The sequence below is a fragment of the Bos indicus x Bos taurus genome, chromosome 3, assembly GCF_003369695.1.
Source record: "Bos indicus x Bos taurus breed Angus x Brahman F1 hybrid chromosome 3, Bos_hybrid_MaternalHap_v2.0, whole genome shotgun sequence".
NCBI classification, from domain to species: domain Eukaryota; kingdom Metazoa; phylum Chordata; class Mammalia; order Artiodactyla; family Bovidae; genus Bos; species Bos indicus x Bos taurus.
Genome location: NC_040078.1, coordinates 111983169 through 112004960, shown reverse-complemented (window position 1 = coordinate 112004960; position 21792 = coordinate 111983169). Strand labels below are relative to the sequence as shown.

General features: G+C 49.2%; 1 protein-coding gene across 4 annotated transcripts in view; it reads right to left on the bottom strand.

Annotated features, from left to right (window-relative positions):
* Nucleotides 1-21792, bottom strand: part of CSMD2 (CUB and Sushi multiple domains 2) — a 689612-nt gene that overhangs the window by 420878 nt on the left and 246942 nt on the right. For all 4 annotated transcript variants that reach the window (XM_027537925.1, XM_027537922.1, XM_027537923.1 and 1 more), the window contains exon 5: nt 5573-5780. In XM_027537925.1, coding sequence (XP_027393726.1) covers nt 5573-5780 — 208 coding nt within the window. The remainder of the gene's footprint in view (nt 1-5572; nt 5781-21792) is intronic.

Genomic DNA, 21792 nt, shown 5'->3' with positions numbered 1-21792 from the left:
CCTGTCTGACCCAGGGGCTCTCTGCCAGTTCCCCTCACCTGGTGCCCCTCACCTGGTAACTCCCCAGAGCTGGATCAGGCAAGTGTCAATCTGCCTGGTGAGATGCCACTGGGCTTGCAGGCTGGGCCATGGCCATGGTGGGGTCACCAAGAATCGGGTGAAGCTCGGCGTGGACTCATCGTACCCTTTTTCCCTCAAGAGAGAGAGCACCTTGCTTCTAGCCCCATCCCAGGACTACGTTAGGCAGCAGTTTACATGTTGATCCCTTTCAACATGCCTTGTAGGTTGGTATAATGAGCCCCATTTTTCAGATGTGGAAACTGAGGTTCAGAGAGGTTAGTAAATATCCCAAGATTACACAGCAATGAAGAGGTGGATCTGGGTTTTGAGCTCATGTCTGTCTGAGTCCCAAGTCTGCTGTCTCCTCAGATGCCAAGGTGCAGGCTCGACACCTAAGGTTGGAGACACTACGCAGACCTCGCCCCTGTTCTCGGAGGGGTGTCTGGCTTTCTCTCCTCTCATACAGCCCAGGGGAAGCTCCTGCTGAGATGCCAGTGGACAGAGTTCAGCATGAGGCAAAGGGGAGAGATTCTGGGTGGATTTTAACTCACAGATTTTCTCCAAGATGGAGAGGCTGCCTCTGTAATGGCCTGGCAATTACTTCTCCTCATTATGATAACATGATCCTAATTCCCTCCTGGGACCCAGAAGCCCAGGCTTTAAAAGAATCTTCTGCATCCCTTAGTCCCAGCCCTCTGAAAAGTCCAGGAGCCCATGAGGAACTGGAGCCGTGCTGAGCGTATTTTCATAGAATTGGAGAGGAAGGAATAGGGCTCCCTGAAGATCACTGCCAACAGATGGGGTCAGAGCAGAACAAAGACCACTATCCACCCCTGAGAAGGATCAGTGAGCAAAAATTGGTCCCTAAATTGAGTTCAGTGAACTAGAAGTATGTATGTGTCAGGGGGGTTGACTTGCTGATGTGTATATGGCAATGACTTGGAGGAGCGTGTGTCCTTTGGCTGTGTGAGTGTGTGTGGGGGTGGGGGTAGGGGAGTAATACCAAATCTGCTATGTGGATTGTAACTCTCAAGTCAGTTCAAGCCCAATTTGGCTCCTGGTTAATCACACACACAAAAAGACAATTAACTTTAGGGAGAGCAAGTCTGAGACACTTGGGACCCCCTCAGAATGACAGAGTTGCAGGGTTCAGTGCTCACCACAGTAACAACCTTTTCCCACTCAAAACATGTATGGCCGGATTCTCAGAGGCCAGGGATGGACAAGCACAACAGGAAGCGGTAGTCCACTGATTGATGCATATACATCACAGGACTTTACAGTTATGGCAGACACCATTATTATGTACACCCCCCCACCCCCATCTTTCATTATGTCAGTGCCATTGATTATATCCTGCCACCTTTTTGGCTTTGAATTGTCCTTTGTTTTATGAAATCATGTTCTGAAGAGTTGGCAGGATTTTTTGTTGTTGTTCTCTAATATCCTTGGAAGAAAAGTTATGACCAACCTAGATAGCATATTGAAAAGCAGAGACATTACTTTGCCAACAAAGGTCCGTCTAGTCAAGGCTATGGTTTTTCCAGTGGTCATGTATGGATGTGAGAGTTGGACTGTGAAGAAAGCTGAGCGCCGAAGAATTGATGCTTTTGAACTGTGGTGTTGGAGAAGACTCTTGAGGGTCCCTTGGACTGCAAGGAGATCCAACCAGTCCATCCTGAAGGAGATCAGCCCCGGGTGTTCTTTGGAAGGAATGATGCTAAAGCTGAAACTCCAAAACTTTGGCCACCTCATGCGAAGAGTTGACTCATTGGAAAAGACTCTGATGCTGGGAGGGATTGGGGGCAGGAGGAGAAGGGGACGACAGAGGATGAGATGGCTGGATGGCATCACTGACTCGATGAACGTGAGTTTGAGTGAACTCCGGGATATGGTGATGGACAGGGAGGCCTGGCGTGCTGTGATTCATGGGGTCGCAAAGAGTTGGACACGACTGAGTGAACTGAATATCCTTATTTGGAAAAATAAAAAATTATCAAGGCTATGTTTTCCCAATCATTTGGAACTTGAAGTCCATGAAGTCCAAACCCTAATTTAAAGTCTCCTGCTTACATCCTCTTTGAAGGGGAGGAGAGTGTAGGAACTGAGTCAGGGACAGTCCATGCCACCATCCTCTTCTGAATCATCACAAATCTGCTACCTGATAGAGGAGGTGTGATTTAGTCACTAAGTCGGGTTTGATGCTGCGAACCCATGGACCGGGGCCCATCAGGCTCCTCTGTCCATTGGATTTTCCAGGCAAGAACACCGGCATGGTTGTCATTTCCTTCTCCAGATAAAGGAGGTAGTGTTGTTGTTTTTTCCCCCTCTAAAAGGTGTATCTGTTTTCTCAACAGATGAAGGGATGTCTAGTTGCTCAAATTCACCTTTCCAGATGTTGTCTTTCTCTGCTTGGTGAAGAACTCAAGAGAACATCCTAAAGTCCTATTGCTTTGATCCAGTGATAAAAGCAATACACTCATAAAGCAGGAGCATCCCATTTTCACATGAGTCCAGGGATCCATAAAGGAGAGGGGCTGGGGAGGGAGCGGGTTCTTTGCACAGACGTCCTGAGCCTGCAGCTTTGTTCATCCATAACTGCTACGCAGGTATAAATTAGAACAACAAATGCATCCTGCCTGGCAAGGGTGACACAGACCCTGTAAATGATTATAATTTAATCTTACAGCAGAGTTCTGAATGACTCCCCTAACAATTTCCTCTGCTTAATTCCTTTCCCACTGAGTGACTTAATAGGAAAAGGAATACTCTTTCCCGTTTGTTTCCCTCCAGAAGTTTGGACAACCGGGTAGACTCACATCCGGCGGGGGGCAGGGGCGGGGGGCAGGTGGAGGCTGTGGGAGGCCATTTGGCCCACGGATAAACAAGTGCATTAGTGCATTGCAGAGGCCTTGGGGCTGGAAGAGAGAGAACCAGCAAGGATATCCATCTCGGTATCTGTTTGCAGAAGTGCAAGCTTGGCTACAATCCATCAAGAGACCTGATGGAGGGAATTGTGTCAGTCTCACAAGGGAACGCACCGCCACCGCGACAGCCCTCCTCAAACACTGTGTGACGCAGTGCGCCGGCGTGACCAAGAAGATGGGCTTTCAAGTCCAGCTAACCTGGGGGTGAATCCCAGCTCTGCTCCTTACTACTGTGTGACTTCCAGCCAGTGACCTAACCACACTGGGCCTCGTTTTCCTCATCTGCAAAAGGAGGAAGATCATGCTACCTACTTCATAGAAGTCTAAATGAAATTACACCTGTAAGAGCTTAGAATCAGCCTGCCATATAAAAGCTCAACAAATACTGTTTATTTACTAAATAAATTCTAGTCTCACACCAATTACATTTCGGAGACATGTGTAATGATATAGGAAAAATTTTCATGATATAATGTTAAAATGTATAGTGACTGACATATTTTCAGATCTTAATTTTTTAATATTAAACATATATAAAAATGCCAGCTAGCTTGATCTAGGCAAAGCAAAAAGGCCAAAGGGGAATACATCAAAACGTTAATACTTGTGGGACTTCCCTGGTGGTCCAGTGGTTAAGAATCTGCCTTGCAGCCTAAAAGAGGGGGGAGTTTGGGGGAGAACAGATACATATATATGTATGGCTGAGCCTCTTTGCTGTCCACCTGAAACTGTCACAACACTGTTTACGGGCTATACCCCAATACAAAATAAAAAGGTTTTAAAAAAATGAATCTGCCTTGCAATGCAAGGGACTTGGGTTCGATCCCTGATTGCAGAACGAAGGTCCACATGTTGCTGGGCATCTAAGCCCACAAACTGCAACTATTGAAGCCCGAGTGCTCTGGACCCTCAGTGCCACAACTAGGGAGCCTGGGAGCCACAGGGAATGATCTCGAATTCTGCAACCAAGACCCAACGCAACCAAATACAGAAAACGTTAATACTTGTTATTATTCATTTCCCTATACCTTTTAATATTGTCCATGTTTTCTATACGGAGCATATGTATGACATAAACGATCAGAAAAATAAGTATTTTACAAAAAGAGGGCAGGGAGACAGAAGGTCTTCGGACTGGGCAGGTCACTAGGAGTGCGGTTTGGTGGACAGTCATCTAGACTTTCATCCCAACTCCAAGCACCAAATGTCCAGTCCCTGCCCCCGGACCAAGCTCCACACAACAGCCGTCAGCTCGTGTCCGCCTGTCTCAACACCCCATCCGGGGCAGTAAATGACCTGACTTGGCCAAGTTTTTGCAACACGCCTATGACACCAAGGTCTTCTGACCCCCAGGTCAGAACACCTTCTACCACAACATGAAATCTGAGTTTCCTGGTCCCCGAAGCTCCAAGTCCATATTTGGCAGGAGTCTGTTCCCACTTTTTCCCTCTCAAATAGTCATGCTTGGGGCCTGTGGTGGATTTGTCTGTTTTCCTCACTCTCAAAGGGCCATGTCTTACTCAACTGGCCTTCCTACAACAAAACCTGGTATAAAAGAAATGTTCAACATCAACCGCTCTTGTTCTTCCTCTCCCACCCTTCCTCCCCTTCCCCGCCCATGCCTCTAGCCTGCTGACCACTGTGTCTGTCTTCCCAAGGGACTATCCATCCCTGACGCTTGCAGCTGCCACCTTCTGCTTCACTCAGGCCCCTCAGTGACACCTCCTCCTTCTCAGTCCCAGGCAGCGAGCCCCACCTTCCCCGGCACCACGCAGCAATCAAGACTGCAAAGAAGCACACCTGAGTGCATCCTTCTGTTGGCTCCCCATGTGCTGACCCAGGTCCCCCTGCTGCCCTCGTCCTGATAACAGAACCACCAGAATACAAGAGCACATTATGAATGTCGCGCCACCATTCTCGAGGCTTGTCACCCAAACAGAAAGCACGTCACTCTCTAAGCCAGCCCCAGCTAGGGCCCACCCCATGGGTCCAAGCCTGGGAGACCACAAACAACCAAGGCCGGTAAGCCTTCATCATCCATCTCCTCCCAAACCTGCCGACACCAGAGTCTCCATGGCAGCAGAGCACAGCTCATAAAAGCCCTGCTTTGTGGTGAAGGCAAACAATAGGAAGTAGGTTAGCCCTTCCCGCAGGAACCAAGGCGTGACAATGCCTCTCCCGGCTCGGAACCCTGGGCATGGGAAAAGCAACTGCCACTCAACGTTCTAGTCCCTTTGCTGGATGCTTCCAGCAATGGGACAATATTTCAAGTCATTTCACTGAGACCCTATCCATGTCCTGAGACCACTGTTAGTCTTAATGCAAGTTCCTTGACCAAATCCCATCCTGATATTCTTCAGCGAGGACATGCTTCAAATCAGGTGCCAAAATCACTGTGAAAAATGACCCCAGCTCTGAAAATACGCAGTGACTTCTCATTATGAGGAAAGGAAACTTTCCAGTAGGGGGTAGAACAGGTGGCAAAGGGACCTCTGGCTGCAGGTCTAGGCGCCAAGGGGACCGCATCCCTGGAAGCCACAGTTGCAGGGGACAGGGGAGGGGGAGGGGAGGGAAGGCGTGCTTACCAAAGGGAGGAGCCTTCGGTCCCCGTGACTTCCAGGAAGTCGTAACCGTCCTCCAGCTGGAAGTCAATAAAGACCAGGGCGATGGTGTCCCCCAGCTCGGCCAGGATGGTCCAGGTGCAGTCGGCGTTGTTGTGGTACTCCGAGGGGAAGTGCGGGCTGGAGATGATGCCGCTCTGGCCCCGCAGGGTCCCACCGCATGCATCGTCCGCTGTGGGCAGACACAAGAGGCTCATGTGAGTCCAGGTCCTGGTACTTAATCGTGTACTGCATGTATGAGAGGCAGAGAGGACCCTGGGACATGACCTGCAGAGAGCATGTGCCACAAACTTCCAGAGCCCTGATTGTGCACCAGACCCTGTTCTGAGAATTTTAGTTCTTCTTCTCATTGAACAGATGAGGAAACCAAGGCACAGGGAGGTAAAGCAACCTGCCTGAGGTCACACAGCCAATGAGCTAGGTCAGTGAGCTGGGTGAACTCTGCCTGTTGGAGCATGTTTCTAGCTACTACACCACACTGTTGCGCAATGACCAAGAAAAAAGGAGAAAGCAGTTATCACACTTATTTCCACGGTCATGACTATGGTGACCAGGACATTTTCCCCTACCAGATCCTAGGAAACTTCGGATGTGGAAGTGAAAGTGTTAGTCGCTCAGTCATGTCCGACTCTTTGGGACCCCATGGATGGTAGACTGCCAGGCTGCTCCAGGCAGGAATACTGGAGTGGGTTGCTATTTCCTTCTCCAGGGGAATCTTGCCAACCCAGGGATCGAACCTGGGTCTCCTGCATCTCAGGCAGACTCTTTACTGCCTGAGCTACCAGGGAAGCTCTTGGATGTAATGGAACTAAATGAAAGCTCATCACAGTACCCTGACGGCAAAACTCAAAGGGCATTCACAGCCTGGCCAGACCTCTGCAATGTTCCCTCCTGCTCCTCAGGCCCAGGTCAGCTCGGTTCGAGTGGTGGGCGTGGTCACACCTCCTGGGCTTTGCTCACACCGCACCATCTGTCTAGGGTACCCCTGGTCCAGAGGAAGTCTTCCGATGCTTTGAGATCCAACTGCAGTGCCACTTCTCAGGAAAGCCTCATCCCCCATGCTTTTAATAGCTGCTCCCTTCTCTGTGCTCCTGCAGCAGAGTGTGTGACTTCAGACATCGTACTTGGCACTGTGTGAGTGACCTGTCACATGTCTGTCTGCCACTCTAGGTTCTGAACTTGCTGGAAATCCCAAGGGCAGGGACCATGTCTTCCTCATCCGCACAGCACATCCTGATGGAATCACTGCTCCAGCCCACATCCCAGCTGAGACTTGATATGCAGAAACAATGATCCCAAGACCATGCTCTGATATGTAATAGTTAAGAACACTGGCTTTCCAATTTTTGCACAGCTCAGTGTGCACCCCTCCCCTGCAGCTTATAGCTGGGTGGCTTAGTGGAAGTTAACCAGATTTCCTAAGCCTGCCCTCCTGGAGCTTGTATGCAAGTGGTGGGGGTGGTTTAGTCGCTATGTCCAACTCTCGTGACCCCATGAACTGTAGCCCACCAGGTCCCTCGTCCATGGGATTTCCCAGGCAATAATACTGGAGTGGGTTGCCATTTCATTCTCCAAAGGATCTTCCCCACCCAGGGATCAAAACTGCATGTCCTGTATTTCGGGCAGATTCTTCACCGCTGAGTCACCAGGGAAGCCCCTTGTGTGCAAGTAAGGGATAGTAATCCACTTAGCAAAAGCTGTATTAGAGATGTGGACTAAATTATAAAGAAAGGAAAAATGTAATATCAGGATTCAAATGTGTATCAGAGGCAGCAGAGTAACAGTAACCAAAATTACTATTTATTAAGCACTTACACGGTGCCATGTGCTACGCTAACTACATATTTCATGACTCTATGAAATATCATTCCCATTTTACAGGTAAAGAAACCAAGGCACAGAGAGTTTCAGTTATTTGCCAAAGGTACGGCTTATAGTAATTAAAGGAGCTGGGATTTTTAAGCCCAACAGTCTAATTTCAGGGCCAATGCTCTTAACCAACACTCCCTTATCTTGCAGGAGTACAACTCACACTTTGAGGACAGAGATAAAGTAGCACATTACTTTGCTTGGGTGAGTCAGTTTGGGAAAGCTTAACAGAGGCAGTACTGTTAGGGCAGGGTTTTGAAGAATGAACCGGAGTTCACTACATAGAGAAGAAATGGAAGGGCATCGAATAGAAAAGAGAACCAGAGGTCATAACCATGGAAGCACCCAGCCACAAGGCAGATCTAAGATGAGTCGATCGAGATGGTCTATCTAGAACAGAGTGAACAGAGAGGAATGATGGCATATGGCGGAGGAGCCATATGACAGAGAACACTGAGCTCTGAAAGATTGGAAGCAGTGGGCTGCATTGGAAAGAAACTGGATTTTAGGGTCAGGAAGGTCTAGACTTGAATTTGGGTTCCACAATTCGCCAGCCCATGGGACCTTGGGTGATTTATTTCTCTAAGCTTCATTCTGCTTCTCTGCAGAACGGTTTCTTGTGACAGCTGAATGGGATAATGAATATGACAGTACTGAGCATCAGCCAGTGACAGGCATGTGCTAGATGCCCAACTAAAGGCAAATCCTCCCTTTCCTTCATCTTGCGGATCAAAGACAGTGAGGAAACAGGATTAAATCTGCATCTTAGAAAGACCACTGTGGCATAGACGAGGTCTGAGCTGGGGCAGTGGGCAGGATGCTCTCAGTAGCACAGTCACCAGTCAAGGTAAGGCCAGATGAGATCTGAGCTAAAGGACCTGAGGAGGGTGGGAGTTGGACCTGCTTGACAGCTAGTGAAGAAGCAGAATCTACAGGACTAGCACTCGGGGGGCATGAATGAACCCCAAGCTTCAGGCACGAGCATCTGGAGGGACAAAAGATGCCACTTCCTGCGTCAGGGGACCCAGGAGGAGGGGGGCGCCTTGTGGTGTGGGAGGCAGGCAGTTTTGGACACCACGGGGTAGAGTGTGTGCAGGGGGCATCCCAGCGGAGAGAGGGAGCTGACAGCTGGATACACAGAAGCCATGTGGGATGGAGATAAAAGTGGGTTTATTCAGAAGTCCTGAACTATCCTTACTAATGTCATTCTACAGGGTTAAGGTCTATTCAAGACAATGAGCCCATTTCTTCTTTCTTTTTTATATTTTTGGCCATGCCATGCAGCATGTGGGATTCTAGTCCACTGACCAGGGATCAGACCTGTTCCTCCTGCAGTGGAAGTGTAGAGTCTCAACCTCTGGGCCGCCAGGGAAGTCCTAAGAACGAGCCCATTCTTAAATGTTCAGCTCCTTGGTATGTATGAGCACAGAAATGAAGGCGTCTCACTCAGTAGGTACTCAGCAAAGTTTCCCTCCCACACTCACTAGGTGGGCAGCTACTGTGTGCTAGACACTGGGCCAGGACCAGCGCTACATCATGAAAAGCATGATCTTATCCCTGCCCGGAGAGCTTCTCTGAGTGGGGGTAGCCAGGCAAACCCGCAGTGGCTCCTAGGACTGTTATAACCAAGGCGTCAGAGCACAGTGACAGCTGAGGGGACTTAAGAAGGCTTCATGCAAGAGGCAACATTTGTGTTGAGATATCCATTCATTCATTCAATAAACATTTACTGAGTATCTATATGTGTCAGGCACTGTTATAGGTACAAAGGATTCATCTGCAAATAAAATTCCTACCCTCGTGAAGCTGACATTCCAGTCGGAAGAAAACAGACAATACTCAAGATAAATAAGTAAACTTCTTCCCTAAGTAAACTTCTTTCCCAGCAGTAAAGAATCCACCTGCCAATGCAGGAGATGAGGCTTCAATCACGGATTTGATCCCTGGGTCAGAAGATTTCCCTGGAGAAGGAAATTGCAACCCACTCCAGTATTTTTGCCTGGGAAAGCCCATGGACAGAGGAGCCTGGTGGGATGGCAAAAGGGTCGGACACGGCTGAGCGACTAAGCAACAGACAATGGTAAGTGAAGTGGTGATCAATGCAGAAGGAGGATGGGAGGACCTTGCACTAGAAGTGGGGGTGTGGACATTGCATAAAAGGGGTCAGAGAAGGCCTCACTGAGAAGCTGACATTTAAACCAAGACCTGGGGGAGGCAGATGGGAAGCCCGGTGATTATCTAGAGGAACAGCATTCGAGATAGAACAGCAAATGCAAAGGCTCTGGTGTGCAGAGGCCTGGCACTGTTGAAGAGCATCAAGAAACCCAAGGGATGGCACTCTGGGAGTAAGAAGGGGAGGGGCAGGGATGGGGCCCCATGGGGGACATTTGAGGCCACTGCTAGGTCTTGGTGTTTTATTGGAATGAGATGAGAAATCAGTGGCAGGTTCTGAACAGAAGACCTCATCTGACTGGTGTATTAACAGGATCCCTTGAGCTGCTGTGTAGACAACAGACCAAAGAGGAAGAGGGCAGAAGCAAGGGGCTTGTAGAGGCTACTTCAGTGATTTAGGAAAGAGATGTTGTTGGCTTGGGCCAGGTGGTACTGGGGAGATGGAGTCAATGTCTGGCTGTGTTCTGAATGCTGAGCTGGTGGGATTGAGGGCTGACTGCCTGGTAGGATCAGGCCAAAGGGTGTCCTAGGCAGAGGAAAGGCAGGAGCAAGGCAGCTGCAGAGGCACATGTGGCATTTAGAGGCATAGTTAGGATTGTCGGAACTCAAAGGGCAACACAGAGATGGCAGAGCTGGGTGGGTGGGAAGGAAGGGCTGCCTGGTGAAGGGCCTCAGATGCCACGTGAAGGCCTGCGGTTCTGTTCTCCTCATTTCCTCCCTTTTTTTCCTGCTGCCTCCGATCCAGGTGACCCGCCCCCATAAAGGAGGGTGGGAGGAAATGTAGACACATTTGCTTTGCTCGGTTTTAAATCGAGTTTTCCTGGTGCTGTTTGTCGTATCCAGTTGCACAGTATTTCCTGGGTATCACTCTGGCAGAAGCCTGTGAAGTCTGACATCCAAGGCAGAGTTTGTCTCCCTAACTTCACCATGACCAGCACCAGGGAGATAAGCCCCAGGAGCCAGCCAGCAAGCGGGAGATTTGTCAGCATTGCTCCCAGCAAGCGCGGGGCCTGTGGGCTGCAAGAGTCCCACACTGGCCCTGTCTACCCCAGGTGTGAGTGTCTACACCCTTAGCCACAGTGGCTTCATCTTGACTCCACTGAAGGTTAGGAAAATCATGGTCAAAGAAGAAACACTTAGCCTGGACCTTGAAAAAGGAATAGGCAAGTGTGGAGGGAGAGAAAAGAAAGGGATCCCCCGCAGAGGAAACAGGGCATTTGAGGGCAAGGCGGGCCCTAATGGGCTTGGTGCACTTGGGAAGTGGGCCACTTTCCTTCCAGGTGAAGGTGTAGGATGCATGAGATGAACGGTGGGGTGGACGTGGAAAGGGAGGTGGAGGTCCACTTGGAAAGGCCTCAGAGGGCTTGCTAAAGGGAGGGATTCTACCCTGCTGGTGCTGGGGAGACTTGCAGGAGTGTCAGCAGGGAGTGAAAGCCAGGTCTGCTTTAGAAAGTGACTCTGCATGATGGATGGATGCTGTGGTTTGGGGGGTGGCAAGGATGGTAGGCGGGGAGAAGTAGTGAAGAGAACGCTGAAGAGGCCACTCCCATCGTCAGAGCCTGAACTCTGGGCCACGGGAAAGAGAAAGAGCAGAAGAGATTCAAGAACGAGTCTGGGGGAAAAACAAGAGGATGCGGCCTCCACCCTGGAGTGGACCGCAAAGGGGAGGAGGAGGGAAAGCGGACCCGGGGGTCTGTAGTGGGCCAACAGCGCTGATGATGGCAGCGATGGGGATGGTGGGGGGAGGGCGCTTCCCCACTCCCACGCCGAGGGTGAGTGCAGAAGAGGCTGAAAAGTGGCCATGCACATGGGCTGGGGGCACCCTGGAGAGGACCCGGAGCCTGGAGCTCAAGAGGCTGGGAGTGGCCAGTCTCCACGGGAGCGGAGAAGGCCGGGAAGAGAAGCAATACTTCATAGGCAGCAGACAGAAGCAGAGACTCATGAAAGGAGGCAGAGAAGGAGCAATTGGGTGGATGTTAGAGGGGAAACCCGCAGGTGGAAAGGTGAGGGAGCGGGCAGGAGCACAGGGACCTTGAGCTGGCCCCAGGGGTGTGTGGTCTCCAGCCTCCCTCCTGTCTCCAAGCATCCCTCCTGCTCTTGCCCACCCATTCCTCACACAGAGGCCAGTTCAGTTCAGTTCAGTCCAGTCGCTCAGTCGTGTCCGACTCTTTACGACCCCATGGGCTGCAGCACACCAGGCCTCCCTGTCCATCACCAACTCCCGGAGTTTACTTAAACTCATGTCCATTGAGTTGGTGATGCCATCTAATCATCTCATCCTCTGTCGTCCCCTTCTCCTCCTGCCTTTAATCTTTCCCAGCATCAGGGTCTTTTCAAATGAGTCAGCTCCTCACATCAGGTGGCCAAAGTATTGGAGTTTCAGCTTCAGCATCAGTCCTTCCAATGAATATTCAGGACTGATTTCCTTTATGACTGATTGGATCTCCTTGCAGTCCAAGGGACTCTCAAGAGTCTTCTCCAACACCACAGTTCAAAAGCATCAATTCTTCGGTGCTCAGCTTTCTTCACAGTCCAACTCTCTAGTGATCCCAGTAAGAACAGACCTGATGACACCGCGCCCCTCCACAGGAACCTTCGGCAATGCCACTGTCATTCAGGAGAAAGCAGAATCTCCGGGGGCTGACAAGGACCTCACAGGGCCTCCCCTCATACCAGCTGCTCCCCCACCTACTTCCCATAACCAGACTGGCCTCCTCCCAGCTCTTCTGCCGCACCAAGCATCTCCCTGCCCAAGAACCTGTGAAAAGGCTGTTCTCTTTTTCTGGAACCTTTTTCCCTACCTACTTGGGCCTGGTTGGCCCCTCCTTAGCCTTTAGGTCCCAATCTAAGAGTCATTTCCTCAAGGATGTTTCCAGAAACAGCATACCCCCTCTCCCCATCATATATTTTCAGAGTACCACATACTTTATCATAATTAATTGATCAACTGAGTAATGTATTTAATGTCTAGACAGTAAAATCTGTGAGTGCAGGGTCCATGTCTGTTCTGTCCCCAGCATCTACCACACTTCCTAGTATATAGGAGGCACCCAGTAAATATGTGTTGAACAAATAAATGAAACAGTAAACTGAAGCTCAGAAAGATTCAGCAACTTTCAGAAGGTGATACAGCAGGTGACCAAGTTGGGATTCCAGCTGAGTCTCTCTGGCACCTAGACTATGGTCTCCTCTACTGGGGAAGCTGGTAAAGAATCCGCCTGCTATGTGGGAGACCTGGGTTCAATCCCTGGGTTGGGAAGATCCCCTGGAGAAGGGAAAGGCTACCCACTCCAGTATTCTGGCCTGGAGAATTCCATGGACTATACAGTCCATGGGGTTGCAAAGAGTCGGACACAACTGAGCGACTTTCACTTCAATTCACTTCACTACATCACACCTCCTGAAACTGAGCAGGACCCTGCAGGATCTTTTCAGGGACAGAGCCTCCCCTCTACCCTCCCCCCGACCCTTGGTATCCCCTTCCTTTTGTTTCCTTAGCCTCCTAGGTCTTCTTCTAATTCCAAAGAGTAAATTTAATTAGAAAAGTGAGAAAATGCAGAAACAAAGGAAAAGAGTCAAGGCAGACAAATAATACATCTACATCTGTGTCTTCATTTCTTCTCTGTGAATAGGTTCAGTTCAGTTCGGTCGCTCAGTCGTGTCTGGCTCTTTGCGACCGCAAGAATTGCAGCATGCCAGGCCTTCCTGCCCATCACCATCTCCCGGAGCTCACTCAAACTCACGTCCATCAAGTTGGTGATTCCATCCAGCCATCTCATTCTCTGTCGTCCCCTTCTCCTCCCACCCCCAATCCCTCCCAGCATCAGAGTCTTTTCCAATGAGTCAACTCTTCGCATGAGGTGGCCAAAGTACTGGAGTTTCAGCTTTAGCATCATTCCTTCCAAACTAATTTTCTAGATTCCATATATATGCATTAATATACGATATTTTCCTCTTTCTGATTTACTTCACTCTGTGTAACAGGCTCTAGGTTCATCCACCTTACTTCTACTGACTCAAACTCATCCCCAAATTTCCCAGTTTTAGTCAATGACTTCTAGACTGTGCTGAACTGAAGACTCGGGAATTTGAGACCCTCTGGCTAGAGGCACAAGTCTTCTCTGACGATGGCATCTTTGCTGTTGGCATCTTCCCTGCCTCTTAGGCTCCTCTGACACTCTTGATCCTACAACATCCAGTTTTGATTGAAGATGCTGTAAAAGTTGTTTGGAGATTTTCTCACACTTTAAACAAGGCATCATATTTCATGGTTACAACCTCAGGTTGTAAAATATAACCTTCCGCTGACACCACACTCCTAAAATATTAATTTACACCTCCTCCTGCTCTGGCGATGGGCATTCTCCATCGCCATTAAGTCATGTCTATTCTAGGGCACAGGTGTGTTATGATGATAGTTGCCTTTCCAAGTTTATGAGTTTATTTATGATCGTCTTTAAGTTCCACTGAAATTTCCTCAATTAACTATAATTTTACAGAACTCTCTCTCAGCCCCCTTTGACGTCTGCTAACTCTCTGGTGACTCACAAATTTCAGGCAGGGATGGAGAAGCTTGTGTCATGCCCCTCCCCACCCTCCACCATCTGAAGCCAACTCCAGAGCACTATCTTGCATGCCTAGAAGCTGTGAGGTCTTCAGCACTGGAGTTCTGTCCATGTCTTCCCTGCTCAGGGCTACTCAGCTTCTGAGAAAAGGAAAATCTCAACTGGTCCCTCTTGGAGAGAAGCTGCCATCTGACAACCCAAGTGCAAGGCTGAGAGAGCCAGGGCATGAGAGCCCCAAAGCCACCAGCAGCGCCCCCCACCCCTTTCCTTCTACTGCGGAGCTCAGTGTCCCTCATCAGCTCCCTCTTCTGGGGGCTCAGAATTCTGCCCTTTTTGTTGTTGTTGTCCAGTGGCTCAGTCATGTCCAACTCTTTGTGACCCCATGGACTGCAGCACGCCAGGCTCCCGTGTCCTCCATCTTCTAGAGTTTGCTCAAATTCATGTCTGTTGAGTCAGTGATGCCATCCAACCATCTCATCCTCTGTCACCCCCTTCTCCTTTTTGCCTTCAATCTTTGCCAGCATCAGGGCCTCTTCCAATGGGTCAGCTCTTCACATCAGGTGCCCCTTTATCCTTGGCTTTATCAAGGACACCCCTTCTTTTTATTTAGCGGGAGTATAACTGCTTTACAATGTTGAGTCAGTTTCTGCTGTACAAGTGTGAACCAGCTGCCCTCTTGCCTGCTCCCCACCGCCCCCCCCCCCCACCCCCAGCCTCTAGATCAGCAGGGAGCACCGAGTTGAGCTCCCTGTGCTGGGCAGCAGCTTCCCTCTAGCTAGCCATTGTATACACGGTAGTGGACCTATGTCGATGCTTCCTTCTCAATTCATCCCACAAGGACACCTCTTTCTAAATGAAGAAACTGCCAACTGCCCAAGAGCATCGCTGTTTCTGCCACCCCCAGACTCCTTCCATAGACACTACCCCCGAGGTGCCGTTCCGAGAGGATGATGTAGAGGGGACACGGTACTCAGTGATGTGCCGCTTCTTTGCTGCACTTTCATCACAGGCCAGATGTCACGGCAGATGCTCCCCTGCATCTGCATTTTCTCATTTGCTTCTCTAACCGCTCAAAGAGACAGGTGTTATGTTATCCACACTTTACAGAGGAGAAAACTGCGGCTCAGAGAGCTTTAAAAACTGGCCCATGGTCACATGGCTACTAAATGTTGGGTCCAGGATTCGAATCCAGGATGCTCAGACTTCATGCTGTTATCCACCTCTTTCTCTGCCACTTGGGTCTCGGCCCCTGCGATGCCAGTCCTGACACGGGCTCCTGGAAGCCCCAGACCCCCGAGGGGGTTTTGCGGGTGGGAGAAGCCTCCTCCTGCTCTCCTTCTCTTCTCCTGAGAGGCCTGAGGCAGGGGCTGTGTGCTATCTCCACAGGGAGGGCCCCACCACCCATGCTCAGGTGGAGCTGGGTGAGTTCTTGGGTCAGGTTTCTTCATAGGAAACCCTGGTCCCTCAGACCCTGGCCCCCACCCTTAAGCATCAATGCCCAGCAGAACCACCTCAGGCCCTTCCCTGAGGTTTCTCCCAAGGAGCTTCTGGGACAAGTTCAAGAGGAAGGTCAAAGGGAAACCACAGGAGACGGGGCAGCCCCTGGCCTGGCAGACCCGGGTAGGGGATGTACCTCAGCAGGGACCAGGGTCTTGGGCTCTGAGCAAGCTGCAGCGGCTCTGGAAGGAGCAATGCTGCCATGAGTCTCCTGACATGGGTCATAAGCCCCTGTCCTCATCTGCAGTAGACAGGGGTGGCCAAGATCATGGCTAGTCGGCACACAGACTTGGGTGGAATCACCTTCCAGCTGTGTGACCACCAGCAACCTCTCCAACCTCAATTGCCTCACTGTAATATCTTAATCTCCTGGGTTTTTTTTTGTGTGTGTGAGGATTAGATAACGTGGGGTCTGGCACCCAGTTTGTGCTTGATACATGCTGGCCAGTGGTGGCCATGGCTATCAGAATCATGACAGCTAGCTGTCACTGAGTCATTACTGTGAACAGGGCCCTCTGCTGCATGCGGAGTGTTTATCAGCTTGAGCCTCCCTTCGCCTTACCAGTTAAGTACGGCTCTTCTTATCATCCACAGGTGAGAAGGCTGGGGCACAGGAAGTTGAGGAGCTAGCCCAGAGTCACTCAGACAGGATTGGAATCCAGGTGATTGGACTCCAGGGCCCACGTTCTGAGTGGTTTTGCTACAGTAACAGTAGTGTTGGCAATAAGTGAAGTGAGAGTGTTAGTCGCTCAGTCATGTCTGACTCTTAGCAACCCCATGGACTGTAGCCCTCCAGGCTCCTCTGCCCATGGACTTCTCCAGGCAAGAATACTGGAGTGGGTAGCCATTCCATTCTCCATGGGATCTTCCCTACCCAGGATAGAACCCAGGTCTCCTGCACTGCAGGCAGATTCTTTATGGTCTGAGGCACCAGTGATGGCAAAGATGACAGAAGTAGGACCAGCGATCCCAGGGGCAGTGGAGGGACACTGTAGTTAGGAATGTTCTCAGGGAGCCACGGTCCCTGCCAAGGCCGCATGGTCAGAAACACTCAATGTTCATACTACCTGCCGTGGCATTTGGTGCCTGCTGTATGTTGTATAATTGGCTCAGCACAAGGGGGCCCAGCATGCAGTGTCCAGGCCCTCTACGCTATCTCCATCACCATGTTGGCTCTTATCCGTCTCCTGATCTTTCTAGCTCTGAACTGCCTCTAGCCATAGAACTGATACCCTCTACTTGGAGATATCATAGGCATTTCAAACTTGACCTAGACAAAATGAGCTCTCTTGACTGTCTTTAGGGTACACACTTCCTGCTCCCTGCCCCAGTCACCCCCATTTTGGTTACTGGCATCCCCACCCTGCCAGCACTCCAGAAAGAGCCTAGGAGTCAACCTTGACCCCACCAGCACCTGCATTCATTTCATCACAAGGCTGCTGGCTGTGCTCTACACCACAGACCCAGCCTGCCCCCTTCCCTCCATCTCTACCACAGCCACCCTTGACTGAGCTGCATCAGCTCCAGCCCGCACACCGCAGCAGCTGCCTCCTAACTGGCATCCCAGTTTGGCCTCTTGCCAACTAAAAGCTCTCTCCCTTGTATCATCCAATTTTTTTTAAAATCAGTTCAATTGTGCCACTCCTCTGCAGAAAGCTCTTCCCTGGCGACCTCCTGAACTTTGAATCAAACCCAAACTTCTTGTCCCAAACTTGTCCACAGCCCCATCCACTCCCCTCGTCTCCTCCCCTGACTCTACACTGCCCCATGGACTGGTTTTCTCTTCTTCTAACATGTCAAGCTCTCTCCCACCTGAGGGTCTTGCATCTGCGATTCCTTTCCCCAGGTCTTCACACAATAGGCTCCTTCTTGTCATTCAGGCATGCTAAGTCACTTCAGCCAAGTCCGACGCTATGCAACCATATAGACTACAGACTGCCAGGCTCCTCTGTCCATGGGATTCTCCAGGCAAGAATACTGGAGTGGATTGGTACACCCTCCTCCAGCGGATCTTTCCAACCGAGGGATTGAACCCACTTCTCTTGATATCTCCTGCACTGGCAGGCGGGTTCTTTACCACTAGCACCATCTGGGAAGCCCTGTCTTACAGGACACAGTTCAAATGTCACCTCCCAAGAGTCCTCTCCTGACAGCTCCCTTCCTTGTCACTGGCTATTTCATCTCCCTCATAGTTCCAATGGTAATCTGAAAACTGTTTCTTTGACTTTTGTCTGTTTCTGCCCCCCAGATGCTAAAGGGTATCCAAGTCTATGCCCCAACCAGTAACGCTGAAGAAGATGAAGTTGAATGGTTCTATGAAGACCTACAAGAACTTTTAGAACTAACACCCCAAAAAAGATGTCCTTTTCATTATAAGGGACTGGAATGCAAAAGTAGGAAGTCAAGAAACGCCTGGAGTAACAGGCAAATTTGGCCTTGGAATACGGAATGAAGCAGGGCAAAGACTAATAGAGTTTTGCCAAGAAAATGCACTGGTCATAACAAACACCCTCTTCCAACAACACAAAAGAAGATTCTACACATGGACATCACCAGATGGTCAATACCGAAATCAGACTGATTATATTCTTTGCAGCCAAAGATGGAGAAGCTCTATACAGTCAGCAAAAATAAGACCAGGAGCTGACTGTGGCTCAGATCATGAACTCCTTATTGCCAAATTCAGACTTAAATTGAAGAAAGTAGGGAAAACCACTAGACCATTCAGGTATGACCTAAATCAAATCCCTTATGATTATACAGTGGAAGTGAGAAATAGATTTAAGGGCCTAGATCTGATAGATAGAGTGCCTGATGAACTATGGAATGAGGTTCGTGACATTGTACAGGAGACAGGGATCAAGACCATCCCCATGGAAAAGAAATGCAAAAAAGCAAAATGGCTGTCTGGGGAGGCCTTACAAATAACTGTGAAAAGAAGAGAAGTGAAAAGCAAAGGAGAAAAGGAAAGACATAAGCATCTGAATGCAGAGTTCCAAAGAATAGCAAGAAGAGATAAGAAAGCCTTCTTCAGCGATCAGTGCAAAGAAATAGAGGAAAACAACAGAATGGGAAAGACTAGAGATCTTTTCAAGAAAATCAGAGATACCAAAGGAACATTTCATGTAAAGATGCACTCAATAAAGGACAGAAATGGTATGGACCTAACAGAAGCAGAAAATATTAAGAAGAGATGGCAAGAATACACAGAAGAACTGTACAAAAAAGAGCTTCATGACCCAGATAATCACGATGGTGTGATCACTCACCTAGAGCCAGATATCCTGGAATGTGAAGTCAAGTGGGCCTTAGAAAGCATCACTACGAACAAAGCTAGTGGAGGTGATGGAATTCCAGTTGAGCTATTTCAAATCCTGAAGGATGATGCTGTGAAAGTGCTGCACTCAATATGCCAGCAAATTTGGAAATCTCAGCAGTGGCCACAGGACTGGAAAAGGTCAGTTTTCATTCCAATCCCAAGAAAGGCAATGCCAAAGAATGCTCAAACTACTGCACAATTGCACTCATCTCACATGCTAGTAAAGTAATGCTCAAAATTCTCCAAGCCAGGCTTCAGCAATATGTGAACCGTGAACTTCCTGATGTTCAAGCTGGTTTTAGAAAAGGCAGAGGAACCAGAGATCAAATTGCCAACATCTGCTGGATCATGGAAAAAGCAAGAGAGTTCCAGAAAAACATGTATTTCTGCTTTACTGACTATGCCAAAGCCTTTGACTGTGTGGATCACAATAAACTGTGGAAAATTCTGAAAGAGATGGGACTACCAGACCACCTGACCTGCCTCTTGAGAAATTTGTATGCAGGTCAGGAAGCAACAGTTAGAACTGGACATGGAACAACAGACTGGTTCCAAATAGGAAAAGGAGTACGTCAAGGCTGTATATTGTCACCCTGCTTATTTAATTTCTATGTAGAGTACATCATGATAAACGCTGGACTGGAAGAAACACAAGCTGGAATCAAGATTGCCAGGAGAAATATCAATAACCTCAGATATGCAGATGATACCACCCTTATGGCAGAAAGTGAAGAGGAACTAAAAAGCCCCTTGATGAAAGTAAAAGAGGAGACTGAAAAAGTTGGCTTAAAGCTCAACAGTCAGAAAACAAAGATCATGGCATCCAGTCCCATCACTTCATGGAAAATAGATGGAGAAACAGTGGAAACAGTGTCAGACTTTATTTTGGGGGGCTCCAAAATCACTGCAGATGGTGACTGCAGCCATGAAATTAAAAGACGCTTACTCCTTGGAAGGAAAGTTATGACCAACCTAGATAGCATATTGAAAAGCAGAGACATTACTTTGCCAACAAAGGTCTATCTAGTCAAGGTTATGGTTTTTCCAGTGGTTATGTATGGATGTGAGAGTTGGACTGTGAAGAAGGCTGAGCACCAAAGACTTGATGCTTTTGAACTGTAGTGTTGGAGAAGACTCTTGAGAGTCCCTTGGACTGCAAGGAGATCCAACCAGTCCATTCTGAAGGAGATCAGCTCTGGGTGTTCTTTGGAAGCAATGATGCTAAAGCTGAAACTCCAGTACTGTGGCCACCTCATGCGAAGAGTTGACTCATTGGAAAAGACTGATGCTGGGAGAGATTGGGGGCCAGAGGAGAAGGGGATGACAGAGGATGAGATGGCTGGATGGCATCACTGACTTGATGGACGTGAGTCTGGGTGAACTCTGGGAGTTGGTGATGGACAGGGAGGCCTGGCGTGCTGCGATTCATGGGGTCGCAAAGAGTCGGACACGACTGAGTGACTGAACTGAACTAAACTGAACTGAAACTCTATGAGCTCATGGAACTTGGTCTGACTTCTTCATCACTGCAGTTCTCTGCATCTAGAACAGTATCTGGCACTTAACAAGAATTTAATAAATAAAGATTGAGTCAGTGACTGGCTAGCACAGAGTAGGTACTCAATCAAAAGTTAAATTAATCCTGGGACTTCCTTGGAGGTCCACTGGTTAAGACTTTGTCTTCCAACACAGGGGCTGTGGGTTCGATGTCTGAATGAGAAGCTAAGGTTCCACATGCCTTATGGCTAAAAAATCAAAACATAAAACAGAAGCAATTTTATAACAAATTCAATAAAGACTTAAAAAAAAAAGGTCCATGTCAAAAAAAGTCTTTTAAAAAAGTTGTTAAATGCTGAGTGAATGAATGTGTACACAATCACCCTTTAAGGCTACTATTCATGTCCTGGCTTTAAGATTTAGGCTTGGCGGCAGGCCAGTGACCCACAGCTCTGAGCTGGCATGGCTAGAGTTGAATGTAGGTTTGAATCCATGCTCTCTATTCCTGACATTCTGCTTCTGTCTCATATTTTGCAGGTTCCTCTCCCTGGATCCAGAACATTTGGAATACAGTGGGGCACTAGCCACCCAGGCTGCTGTAGACCAAATGCCCAACTCCCTGGGTTTGGGGGCAGCCTGGACTCGGACCTCAGAGACCAAGTCTTTCTTGTTCAGGCTGCTTTCTTTCCGCCATCTGCCTCTCAGCCCCCAGGGCATATGAACCCCTTTCTTTCCCCCATGCAGCCCTTTTTGATCCAGGGCCGATGCACCTCACAAGTCAGAGGCCCATTGCTGAGATCCACATGGTCTTCCTTGTGAATCAGAAAGGTTCAACAAGGTTTAGGGCTCCCAAGGACATCTGCCTTTGAAAAGATGCTCCCAAATAACACAAACTGAAGGGAAATCTTGCCTCCTTCCCTTTGCCAGCTGGGCCAAGCCTTGATGGCTAGTAGCCTTGGGATGGGCCTCCTGAGAGGTCAGACTCACATCTGCTCTGCCCCCAGGCCCCAGTTGGTCCCTGTTCCCTCTTGGTCTGGGCTGTGTCTCCAAGTCTTTCTTTCAGCTAGGTGGGTGGCATATACTGTTTGAGGCAGAGGTACACCACCCTTCAACATGCTCTGTGAAGCTTTGGACCCAAAGAGCTCATGTCACTCCAAGCTGCTGGGCAGGTGGGCTAACCCAGGCCAGTAATTTCTCCTTTGGGTTCGTAGGCCTACATAATCCTGATGGTGAATTAGACCCATCCAGTCATCCATTCATGCAGC